This window comes from Cydia splendana, chromosome 17 (assembly GCF_910591565.1).
Source record: "Cydia splendana chromosome 17, ilCydSple1.2, whole genome shotgun sequence".
In the NCBI taxonomy this organism is placed as follows: domain Eukaryota; kingdom Metazoa; phylum Arthropoda; class Insecta; order Lepidoptera; family Tortricidae; genus Cydia; species Cydia splendana.
In genome coordinates this window covers 16,841,247-16,853,345 of record NC_085976.1, presented here as the reverse complement: position 1 = coordinate 16,853,345, position 12,099 = coordinate 16,841,247, and the positions used below count along the sequence as shown (strand labels likewise).

General features: G+C 38.7%; 1 protein-coding gene across 1 annotated transcript in view; it reads left to right on the top strand.

Annotated features, from left to right (window-relative positions):
* Positions 1 to 12,099, top strand: part of LOC134798919 (synaptotagmin-4-like) — a 50,506-nt gene that overhangs the window by 27,426 nt on the left and 10,981 nt on the right. The window contains exons 2-4 of the mRNA XM_063771345.1: positions 2,733 to 2,855; positions 3,201 to 3,505; positions 4,442 to 4,596. Of these exons, the coding sequence (XP_063627415.1) occupies positions 2,733 to 2,855; positions 3,201 to 3,505; positions 4,442 to 4,596 (583 nt within the window). The remainder of the gene's footprint in view (positions 1 to 2,732; positions 2,856 to 3,200; positions 3,506 to 4,441; positions 4,597 to 12,099) is intronic.

Here is a 12,099-nt window from a genome sequence, read left to right as displayed (position 1 = left end):
TTATAATTTAACTAGCGATATTATAAACTGACGAGTGTTTACAATTTTACGGTGACATATATAACCTTCTACCCAGGCACACCAAACGACAATTTTTTTTTGTTAGTCTATTAGTGTGTGCCACTGCTGGGCAAACGACAATGTTCGGTCGGAATATATGTATAAACCATAATTTGATGTATGTCGACTTGTATTCGTTGTGATTAGTTATGTAAATAGTACTCTGAATCTAATATGCATGCATATTCTAGCATACATGCTATGGTAGTATGGTATGGTATGGTGGAAGTATACTTCAGTAAGTAATTTTACTCTTTTGATTCTGTATATCACTGCAGAGACATTTTACAAAGTACCCACACAACGCGCCCCAAAATATGTTGAATATATGTGAATTCCTCTGGCAGGTGTACAAAGATCTCATTGTGGGTTTTCCTCACCAACAAGCTTGTTAAGTATGCTGCACACTTTGTCAAAAGGAGCTCAGATGCCAACTACATCTCGGCTTTCAAAAATGCTAGTGACTTCAATCTTTTCAGATTCTTTTTAATTTCGAGAGTGTCCTAAGGCACTGCGAAATTTTCTAAAGCCAAGCTCGTTTACTTTTCACGTCTATTCACGAAAGGGTGAAGCTTTTGCGTATTCACAATATAAATATATGGTAATGAGCGCACCTACGTTCCATTTCAGGCAAATTTGTAATTCCACTTCATCTTAAATTCGGCCCTGGGGCGTATTTCAAAGAACAAGCATTGAGGGATTTATTGTGGGTACCTACTTGACATGACGTAGGTACCTATGTGATGTGAATTAATAAAATTTCACCTTGTAGAGCAACATAGCGGGCACCGGTCCGATCGCTATAACCAATTGAGGGATAAGATCGACGCTTACTTAAAATTTTACCCAAGGTCGATAGTTTTCAATAAAGGATTCTTTAAGGCTCAAAAATGTTGAAGGATTTACATGCGGAAGACCGTTGCATTTATCTCAGCTGTAGAAGAGGCTAAGGCGCTTAAGTTTTCTTGCTAATATTTACTTACGTACCTAAAATGATTGACACTATGAAAGCCATCCTACTCAGGGAATTGAATAATTTAACATAACAGAAACTGAGGGATTACTTATCCACTAAAACCTTTTATACGGAACGGTTTCCTATACGGAAATTCTCGTAAAAATTACGAGGATCCAGTAACCTATATCAAATTCCGGACGCACAGGGGACATGTCATATGATAACTTCTACGGTAATGTCACAAAACTGTATAACTTGTGGCCTACGTGCCTACGGTACTAAAGTGGGAGGGGTCGGTGAAGGTAATATCCTTTGGTCAGGTTACTTACAAAGATACCTGCTATAACTAAATTTAAAAAGTTGGAAATTGTTTGAAAGCCACCCTATGACTAACACTTGTACTATGTCATGCAATTTAGAAAGAACCAAATTGAAGGAATGATAAATTACCGTTAAACGGGGTGAGTAGGTTTCGCGGGGAGCTATGGGTTATGAATGAAGAGAGAAGGATTGAGAGGGGGGTGAGGTGGGTTTTTAAGGCTACTGCTACAAAAATAATGTATTCCAATTTAAAATGGAGCTATAGTAATATTCATAATAAAAAAAAATCGATCCAACAATCTTCCAAAATCACCTTTGTATGAAAAACCTCTCACCCCTAATACGAGGCACTACGGGGTGAGGTGGGTTTTCCTCGTTATCGTCAAGGTTATGAAATGGAACTACCCAAAATAAAATACAAACGTCCGAACCACTTATTATATGACACCATTCAGTTCTCACATGTAAAAATAAAATTTTATCGAGGTTTGAAAGTCAAATTTCACCCAACTCACCCCATTTTACGGTACTTAGTTATTTTCTTGTGTAAGCTATACTTAGATAGGAGTAGCTATGACCAATATGAAATTGGGATGAAATTTTAACTCCTTTTATGTGGAAGACGTTGTGGGCGGAGGCGAGAGTGGAATTGCGTCTATATAAATCAAACGTTGATTTGTTTCTAGGTTCCAACATAAATGTTGCAATGAATTGGATATAAATGGGGTCGTAACTCCCAGGAAAGTAGGTCACACTGCACGTGCCTAGTGCATGTGCAAGCTGCTCCTTTATATACTATTTACAGTAAAACTGATATTGGAATGGAAACGACAACGTTCTCTCTTTCACGCATATCATGTAAGAGCGGGAAGGAATCCGATACACATTATATATGTATGTTGTCAGAACAGGCCTGAGATTTTATGTTACTAAGCTTTCTGGCTTCTTGACGTGTCGTTACGTATGCTGATGTTATTATCCTTAAACCTAAGAAGGTACGTAATTTCTTACATAGGTACGCAGCTGCTGCACCTATATACATAATTAACGTTTTTATTAAGGGTATTGGTTAGGTAGGTACGCCTTTACAACGAACACTTGAACAAGACAACTTTAAGTATGACTCACTCACATTAGACCGGGCCGTGTCCGGGCCGGAAATTCCGGCGCTTACTTTTCTATGACATGACAGGCGATCACGTGATGCTTTCCATAGAAAACGATGCGCCGGAAACTCCGGGTCGGACACGGCCCGGTCTAACGTGAGTCATCCTTAAAGTGCGACAAAGAAGAGACAGATTAATTTTACGATATATTATTGCAATATTTTTTTACAAAGCATTTGTTTGAAGTTACAGATTGTTGTTTAATCTTCACTTTGTGTTTGTTGCAGCGGGCGAATGGCACGGCGCGACATTCTGGTTGCTAGTGCTAGGAGCGGGCGCGTTAGCGCTGGCGACGCTAGCTGGGATCGCCTGCTGGCTCGCCAAGCGACGCAATTCGCTGCACAAGCTAGGTAACTTCATTTACCACATTCTAGCGTGCCCCGTCTAGTTCCGTCTACATTTGATAGTTGTATTTATCGCTGTAAATAAAATGTGACGTCATCTATGAAAAGAGACCTTATTGTCGATGGCGCTTACGCCATTATTAACAAAGCTCCGATATAAATAAAATGCCGCGCGACGCTGTGCAGTGTAAGCGCCATCGACAATAAGGTCCCTTTTCATAGATTATGCCCCAAATAAACGTTTCGTTCAATTTTTTTTTTCTAAATGTCTCCACTGCGATTTGATCACAATTTATAAAAATCATTTAACCCACAAATAACATGTTTATTGATACTTAATTTTTCTCTCAGGAGGCAAGCGCGGCCCAGATAAGGCGCTAGTGTTCCAGCCGCCACGCCGCGCCACCGCCGTGCGGTCTCCAGGCTCAGCGACCCACTACCTGCGCAAGTCTCCGTCACCTACCGCACCGACTGCGCCAGCTAGCTCGCCGCCTAACGCGCCGATCCCGCCGCAGATCCCGGTCAGTACATCACTAGCCACTACCGTGCGTTCTCTAAGATCAGCGACCCACTACCTGCGCAAGTCTCCGTCACCTACCGCACCGACTGCGCCAGCTACCTCGCCGCCTAACGCGCCGATCCCGCCGCAGATCCCGGTCAGTACATCACTAGCCACTACCGTGCGATCTCTAGGCTCAAGTGCAACACTAGTCACCATCACTCTCTGAGCTCAGCGTCACCTAATCCGCCACAAATGGCTCCTTAAGCCAGTTGAGAGTAGATGAAGATATTATTTATTTATTTTATTTATTTATTGAGGAGATAACACAGAAAAACATACATGGGATGAACATAAAACTTAAAATAACATAAATGGCCTTAAATATAGATGCTTCCATAAACGTATCTCACAGAGAACATATGAATATTATACCACTTACCTAATACTAATACTTAACTATAACATGCGGTTCACAATATTTCAAGTGTTGAGAGACACTGTACCTATATAATAATATACTATGTATGTACTTAGACTAATGTAATAGGAAGGAAAAAATTACCTAGGTATTATTTATTTCTATATAAATTTGTGACTGCTGTCTTAAACTGGGCGCGGGATTTTGAGAAGAGATCAATCTCGAGAAGAGACTTATTGTAGTGGTCGCACAGTCTGTATATAGGTGCACGTTTTCCGGATTTAGTCTTTGTCTTCGGAAGACTGAAGAGGTGTGTGGACCGCGTTAGTTTAGAAGGAGCTCGAAAGTATATTTTTTTTTTATTTATTACATGTTCAAATAATCATCCAGTGGCCGATCCAGGCGGTTTTGTATTTGGTTGGTTAGCTAATAAATGTTATAACTACCCGAAAATGTACAAATTATTTGTTTACTTTTATTTAAATACCTAAAGATACAGAGAATAGTACCATTTTTAGTGCCCGGCCTGAGATATACGTGCTCAATACCTTGAAAAATTTAAAATTTCTCGGAAGAAGATAACCCGATTAGAATTTCCCCACAGTTGAGCGGTTATATATCAACCTAACGACTAAATAACCTACCGCTCAACATACAAATGTTATCTTGCAGTCATCCGGCGGCAATAGCCCGCACACGCCGACCGCGCCGGAGCCGGCCCCGCTGAGCAAGGAGCTCGCCGACGCCAATGCCACCGAGAAGCCGAACAAGCCCGCCGACTCCGACAACAGCGAGGGACGGCTCGGCGACTTGCATTTCAAATTGCGGTGAGTCGTGTTTTGTCTTTGACATTATTTGTCCCAAAACGTGTTCTTTTCTTAGTGATATTGACTCCGGTATGAACCAACAATACTGGACAGATTGTTCGGTCGATTACGATGAGGCGGTGTGATATTTTAACAAAATGTGCTCCGAAGCGGCGATAGTGGTTGAAGACTAAGCCTACTGATTCTGACAAAAGTAACCACCGGCTAGGCTACTTGCACTATGCTTGCACTTCGATCGAATTGATACGTTATTTCTGCCGTCCGAAAGAGTTATAAAAGTTGATTCTAACACACCTCAACAGAATAGTCTAGACATCACAACAGACTAGTATATAGATTTGAGAGAACTATTCTTAAATTGTACTATTTATGTGCTGATTGACAACGGTAACGAAAGTCGAGCGTTGGATTATGTCGTTTGTGTTGTCGTACTGTTTGCCAGCCACACTAAAATAATTATTTTATAGAGTAGGTACTGTTAAGGGCGATTTGAATCTCCATTTTTCAAACTTTATTGTGTGATTTTGGCGTATATTCATTCCGTATCGGATTCGTACGATAGACATACGTGACTTACTTTAGGTAAAGGATGACTCACATGTTACATTGAGATCCTATGCCCTATCTATGCGCATCTTTACAGACAGTACTTCTGAACTACAAAGTCCAACTTCGTAATACAATTTTTATTATTCTGTCTTACAGAGCTTTCTCCGCAAAATTACCTAGATACCAATATGCGAGACTGTAGTATAGGAACGTCCATTTCTCGTGGACAATGGGAATCGAATTCCAAACCGCTTACATTATACATGAGGCTGCATTGTTGGCTTGTGTCAACGTACTTGCGGCCGGGAACCGAAGCCGATCGATATTTCGATCAGGACGTAATCTGACCGCAAGCAGACAGGCTAAAGGAAGATACCTATTCAATGCTGAAGTGCTGGTTTAAAAGATAGGAAAATAACAATCCTGATCTATAGTCTGTAGCTTTCTTTAACTATGAAGCCTATAGGAGGTACCTACTATGAGCGCTCATTTATTTCTTTTATAGAAAATGTATAGAGTAGTACCTTATAGTTAAAAAAGTAGGACTACATCCTAAGACTACATCACATGACTTTTCGAATACCTGTTTATGTCTACAAGATGACGCAGTATCGCAGTTTATTTGTGGTTCAACTCCACCTAAAGACACATCTTATGTTCTTATGTACTTTCCTGACACCTCTAGACCAGGAATGAGGGATTTCCTGCCGAACCTAACCGAAACACCCTAACTTATAATCTCTTGATGTTTGAAACAAATAAAGGATATACAAACAAAAATGTGTCAAGAATATTTATAAAACATATTATTACATTCGTCTATTCTGATACTGTTACGACCTTATTCCGTTTAAAACTCTGCTAATGAGTAATGACACTATTTTTCCTATTTTGACCTTTTAAGGTGGTGGTACTGGTGCTAGACGCGGTCCCAGTAGTATCCCATCTTGAAACTTAAGTCATTATCAATAGAGGTGACAGCAGGGTGTCATCTATTGGGCATTAGCATGTCGAGCTCTAGTACCACCACCTTACCTAGAAACACGTCAACGCATTTTTAGAATCCCATGGTAAATATGCGATTTCTCTTTTATTACCAATCCATCAATGACAGTCATAAAGATGGATATACGCGGGGTAAACAAGCAATACGCGCTAAAATCGATTGGTTAAGTACCTACTAAATAAATATAGGTGGGTGATATCGAGAGCCAGTTAGGTACTTATGGGTCTTACTCGTTTAAATATGAAATGCGTACTCAAGAAGATGTGTAAAGTCATGAGTCATGGTAGGACCAGACGAATATTGACCTACTCTACCTAGAGCAGCGGTCGGCAACCTTTTAGCAGCTAAGGGCCACATAGTAGTTAACGAAGTTGCCGCGGGCCGCCCTTTGGTAATATTTGTGATTTTAGCAGACATTGTCGTTTGTCAATATTATATACAAAATATCACTGAGAGAAAAAACTAACAAAAACACACTTAGAATTACAAAAATAAAACTTAATCCGGGGACAAGGAGAGTCAACTAATAGGAACAAATTGACTTTTGCAATTTCCATTTAGTAGGAAATACAACTTCTATATTTGTAATTTGAAGTATGCTAGAGTAATTTCAGAAATTTGGTTTTGTTATTCCGAGAGGTGCTTTAGCAATATCGGAGGTGATGACGTCATGGGTGAAAACTAACCGTTTTGTAATTCTAAGCGTGCTTTAGCAATATCGGAGACGATGACGTCATAGGTTTTACTAAACTGTACTGCGATTCCAAGCTAGCTGTTGTTATTCTAGAGATAATGACGTCACAGGCAAAAACTAAACTGTTTGCAATTCCTCCGCCCCTAGCAAACGGGCGCCGCGAGAGCATGTCGCGCGCGTGGTATCTACCCGTCTCTATTTCTGTCTGTATGAATAAAAAAGCATTTGGTAGTATATCTCTGTACTAAAGAGGCACTATAAAAGCCTGTCGAGATATTCTACCCATTCCTTTCTTATTCATACAGTCAGAAAGAGACTAGTAGTTATTACGCGCGCAACATGCTCTCGCGGCGCACCTGTGCTAGGGAGGTTGGAATTGCAAACAGTTTAGATTTACCTTTGATGTCATTATCACTAGAATAACAACAGCTAGCTCGAAGTTGCAGAACAATATATTCCTGTAGACCCCAACTACACAGTAGGTCGCGGGTTAATATGTCCATGGCCCACAATATATCCTAAATTTATTATTTAACTTAAGTATGTTTTAAACAAAGAAGACACGAGACACGCCCGCCCGACATCCGACACAATACTAACTCTAACCAAATGAACGTAGCAAGTAGCTGTGTTGGTATTACAAAACTCGTTTAGTGATTGGTACAACAATGAACATAAACACAACAAGTCTATCTACTAAATACCAGTAAACTTTGTAATGTCGCTATAGTAACAACTGAATTGTTATTTTAAATGGGGTAATGTTATTCCCGCGAACTCGTTTTTTAGATATTACAAAACTATGTAAGTGAGACATTTACTAAAATCATAACTTGAAATCACAGATGCTTTTTTCCAAAAATCACAAACTTTACTAGTAAAAATCGGAGAATTTTAGTAGTAATAAAAATGGATTGTAACAAATACTGAACTTTGTTTAATGCTCCATTTACTAAAGTCTGTTTGCTGAAATTAGATTTAGTATTACTGAGCTGTTTGTAGAAATAAATAAATTTTACAGAAATAGTGAAACTTCCATGAATACTACTAAAACTTCATTTTTTCCCCCAGTACAGAACTGTTTATTAATTCCTGGTGGTGATTTTTCTCTCAGCTAGGGAGGCTCGCGGGTCGCAAGCGAGAAGTTCGCGGGCCGCTTGTTGCCGACCGCTGACCTAGAGGGTCAACATTATGCCAATAAGTAACTTAGTTTATAATTATATAGTATAGGTAAACAAATTCTTACTCCTAGCGGCAAAACATAGCGTTCGCAATAATGCTTTAACGATAAGACCAATTTACAATATACCTATGTTATAACGAATAAATGTATGTATGTATCGTGGCCATACATACAGTGGCGGATTTGCCCTAAGGCCCAGTAGGCCCGGGCCTAGAGCGGTAAAAATTTAGGGGCGGCAAATTGTGACAAAAAATTCGCTGATTCTAACAAGAAATAACTTAAAATGTAAGTAGTCAATATAATAGGCTGCGAAAGGGGCGGCTAGGGCCTGGGGCCTAGGGCGGCAAAGACTGCAAATCCGCTATTGCATACATACATACATACATATAAGATTTATTTAACGACTATACGTATATTATGTTATAATATAATATATAACGTATTTTACGTACGCAAATTGAATATACATTATTATATGAGGCGTTAAGTTATCTTAATACCCGTCTAGACTAAAAGTTGATAAAGGATATGTAACTACTACCCACGCTAAAATTTGATAGCGAAACAAATACGCGATGAATTCTTCAATAGGCAATCATTACAAAATTAAAAATAACTAAGTAACTTCATAGCTTAGCATTTAAAGCTCCCTGAGGTGTACTTATACTCTGTATCTTTAGGTATTTAAATAAAAGTAAACAAAATCTACCCTCAAATGGCTCCTTGAGCCAGTTGAGGGTACATGAAAACATTATATGATCAAATAATGTATGTTAAAGTCAGGTCGTTCAGTGAAAGATCCAGGCGGTTTTGTATTTGGTTGGTTAACCAATAAATGTTATAACTGCCCGAAATGTATAAATTGTTTGTTTACTTTTATTTTAATACCTAAAAATACAGACTATAGTTTAATAGATGCACAGGTACACAAAAAAAAACAATAGCATAACATCATTTCGTTCGAAAAAGTGAAATGGAATCAACATAAGTAAAAAAGGCAAAAGGTGACCGAGCGAGAGACCTATGGACGCATCGAAGCTCGCACACCGCAGCGGCCCGCGGATCCGCATCCAATGTGAAAACCATAAAATCAATGAGGTGTTAAACAACTGAAAGTCATCGGAGCCCACTCACGCCCCCGCGCGGCGCCGTGCGTCAAACTCATTATTTATAGCAACGAGTTGTTTTACATCGGGTAAGGGGAAACTGTCTGCAAACAGCCTTCCAAGAACTGCCAGTATGCAAAAATACTAGGTAAGGTGTATTCGGGTATTACCGAATGTCGGATAATTCCGAAATTCAGATGAAAATCACCCTTAATTCCATCATAATAAAAGTCTCTTTTCGGAATTATCCGACGGTTTTCGACATTCGGAATTACCCGAGTAAACCTTACCTATAGTTTGTTTTTTTTAGCATTAGAAATAAGGTAAACAATCTTGATGTGTTTTTTAATTGAAAACCACATTTTAAAAATAAGTTACGGCAAATATGTAACAATTATGAATCTAATACGATCATTTATATTCTTCTGCTTTCATAAGTAATAGTTACTGATTTTTGAAAAGCGTTTTTCAATTAAAAGACATGTCAAGATCGCTTACCTTCTTTCAAGTTCTTTCTAATGCTAAAAAAAAGGAACTATAAATAGAGTCAGACCAAGAAAAGTCTGCATCGATTTTGATAGCCCGCGCAGTGCAAGTGTTATTTTAAACGTCATAATATCATAGAAGTTTGACGTTTAAAATAACACTTGCACTGTGTGGGCTATCAAAATGGCTGCAGACTTTTCTTGGTCTAACTCTAGTACATTGTGACACGAGGGGGGTAAGGGCCGCCCCACACTAGCGTCTCCCGAGCGTTGGCGTCTATTCAACTCTTGCTGCTGCTCGACGCAACGTTGACACAATTGCGCAGCGACTCCATTTTTCATAGCGCTGACTAGACGCCGACGCTCACAAGACGCTAATGTACCTTACATTAGCGTCTTTTGAGCGTCGCACATAGGTTGATTTGCCCGATTTAGGCGGCCAAAATTATTTTATGCTGTAAATTTATCATTTCTAAATGGAACAAAAAATACGGAAATATGTTTTTTCTCAAAAGGCATTTATATTTACTTAATTAAATAGAAAATTTTTAAAAAAAATCTACAAAATATAATTAAAAATTGTCATTTAATCTGACATGCATTATAATTACTTATAATAAGTAAACAGATGTAAAAAAGGTGTTATATTTTCTTAATTTAACAAGTAATCGTAAAAATATTAAAAAAACAACAATAGTCACAATAAGAAAAAGACTGAATGCTACATTTATTGACATGCCTACATAATATAAACAAAATGCATTAAGTATAAGGATAATAGAGTTACAACAAAACATGAATTGTTATTAAATATAATTAAACATTCCCATTTCTTTCACTTTCCAAACATTCCTGTTCCGGCAAATATGGTTCAGCACACAACAAAATCCAGACGGCAAAATTGGCCGCCTAAATCGGGCAAATCAACGTACCTATGTGCGTCGGCCCTAATGAAATATTGCAAAAGAGAGTCTATAGATTCACGATAGCCGCAGGCTGGAGTGAATTAAAGTTTCGAGTTTGCAATATACATACACCCGGAGTTACACACAATGTTTTTCATCACACTTGCGAAGAAAAAACTAAATTTTAAGCATAGTATTTTTGATTACAGTGACATTTCAAACATTCGACGTATAATGCAAATTATATTTATAATACCTTTCAAGCTTTTCTTCCACTGATTTGTGAGAGTAGATGCCAGTCGCCTTACTCGCCTTCAATAAGCTAGTGCATACGCCAATTTCCAGAATTAGAACTAGAATTTATATAATAATCACTAAGGCCCACTTGCACCATCCCATTAACCCGGGGTTAAGCGGTTTAACCGTCAACCCAGTGTCAAATTATACTGGTAACCATGGTCACTCCAGGTTTAACCGGTTAACCCCGGGTTAGTGGAATGGTGCAAGTGGGCCTAAGTTGTTATTATTATCATATTAACTATATTCGGGGTATTAAAAGTCTAAGAGCCACTTGCACCATCCCACTAACCCGGGGTTAACCGGTTAAACCTGGAGTTACCATGGTTCCAGTAATATTTGTCATTGGGTTAACGGTTAAACCGCTTAACCCCGGGTTAGTGGGATGGTGCAAGTGACCCTAAGGGCCACTAACACAGGATTAACGATTTAAACCTGGAGTTACCATGGTTACCGGTACAATTTGATACTGGGTTAACGGTTTACCCGGGTAACCCCGGGTTAGTGGGATGGGGCAAGTGGCGCTAAGAAGTCTAACGGCCCAATTCGCACAATACAATTATAAGATGTCACAGCGATACGATACTGATCTGATTATGTCAAAATCAAAAGCCACGCACGATGACTACACTTTCGAGCTTTCTTATTAAGTAATATCAAAAAGAATTTGATATAGAGTTACTGTCATGGTAAATTATGTAGCTACAGTACATTTACTGCCATCTTTCGACAGAAGATTAAAATTAGTAATATTATTTTCAGGATAAACAGCTTACGTACCATATCCTACGTTACCAGACATCTTACAACTTGACAAATAAAACGTAAAGCCTTGATAGGTATATTCGTCCCCGTGGCGGCAGTAAAAGTCTTTTATGGCCTATTTCAGACAAACTTAACCTTCAGCCGAGTCGGCTGCTGGGCGGATACGAGTATCTTAATAAAAAACCATAGGTAAAATAGACCTTAAGTATGTGCACTTTTGCCATTGTGAAATATACTATATTTAAAAGTCTACGCGGGTGCATTATTTTTCCCTTAAAGTAATACAACAAAGCCACCTTCGTTTATATTTTGTCCAACGGCAAACAAGTAAAGTTGCATGTGCAAACTTAAATTTACGACGCTGCCGTTCCCTACAATAGGTACTATATTTTTCCACATTAAATGACTCCAGTTTTGGTTTTTCCAACTGCAAATGTAAGGTGGTAAGAATTTTTTTATAGCGTTCTAAAGTTAGTTTAAAAGGTATAGGTACTGATGGCGCTGTTCATTATT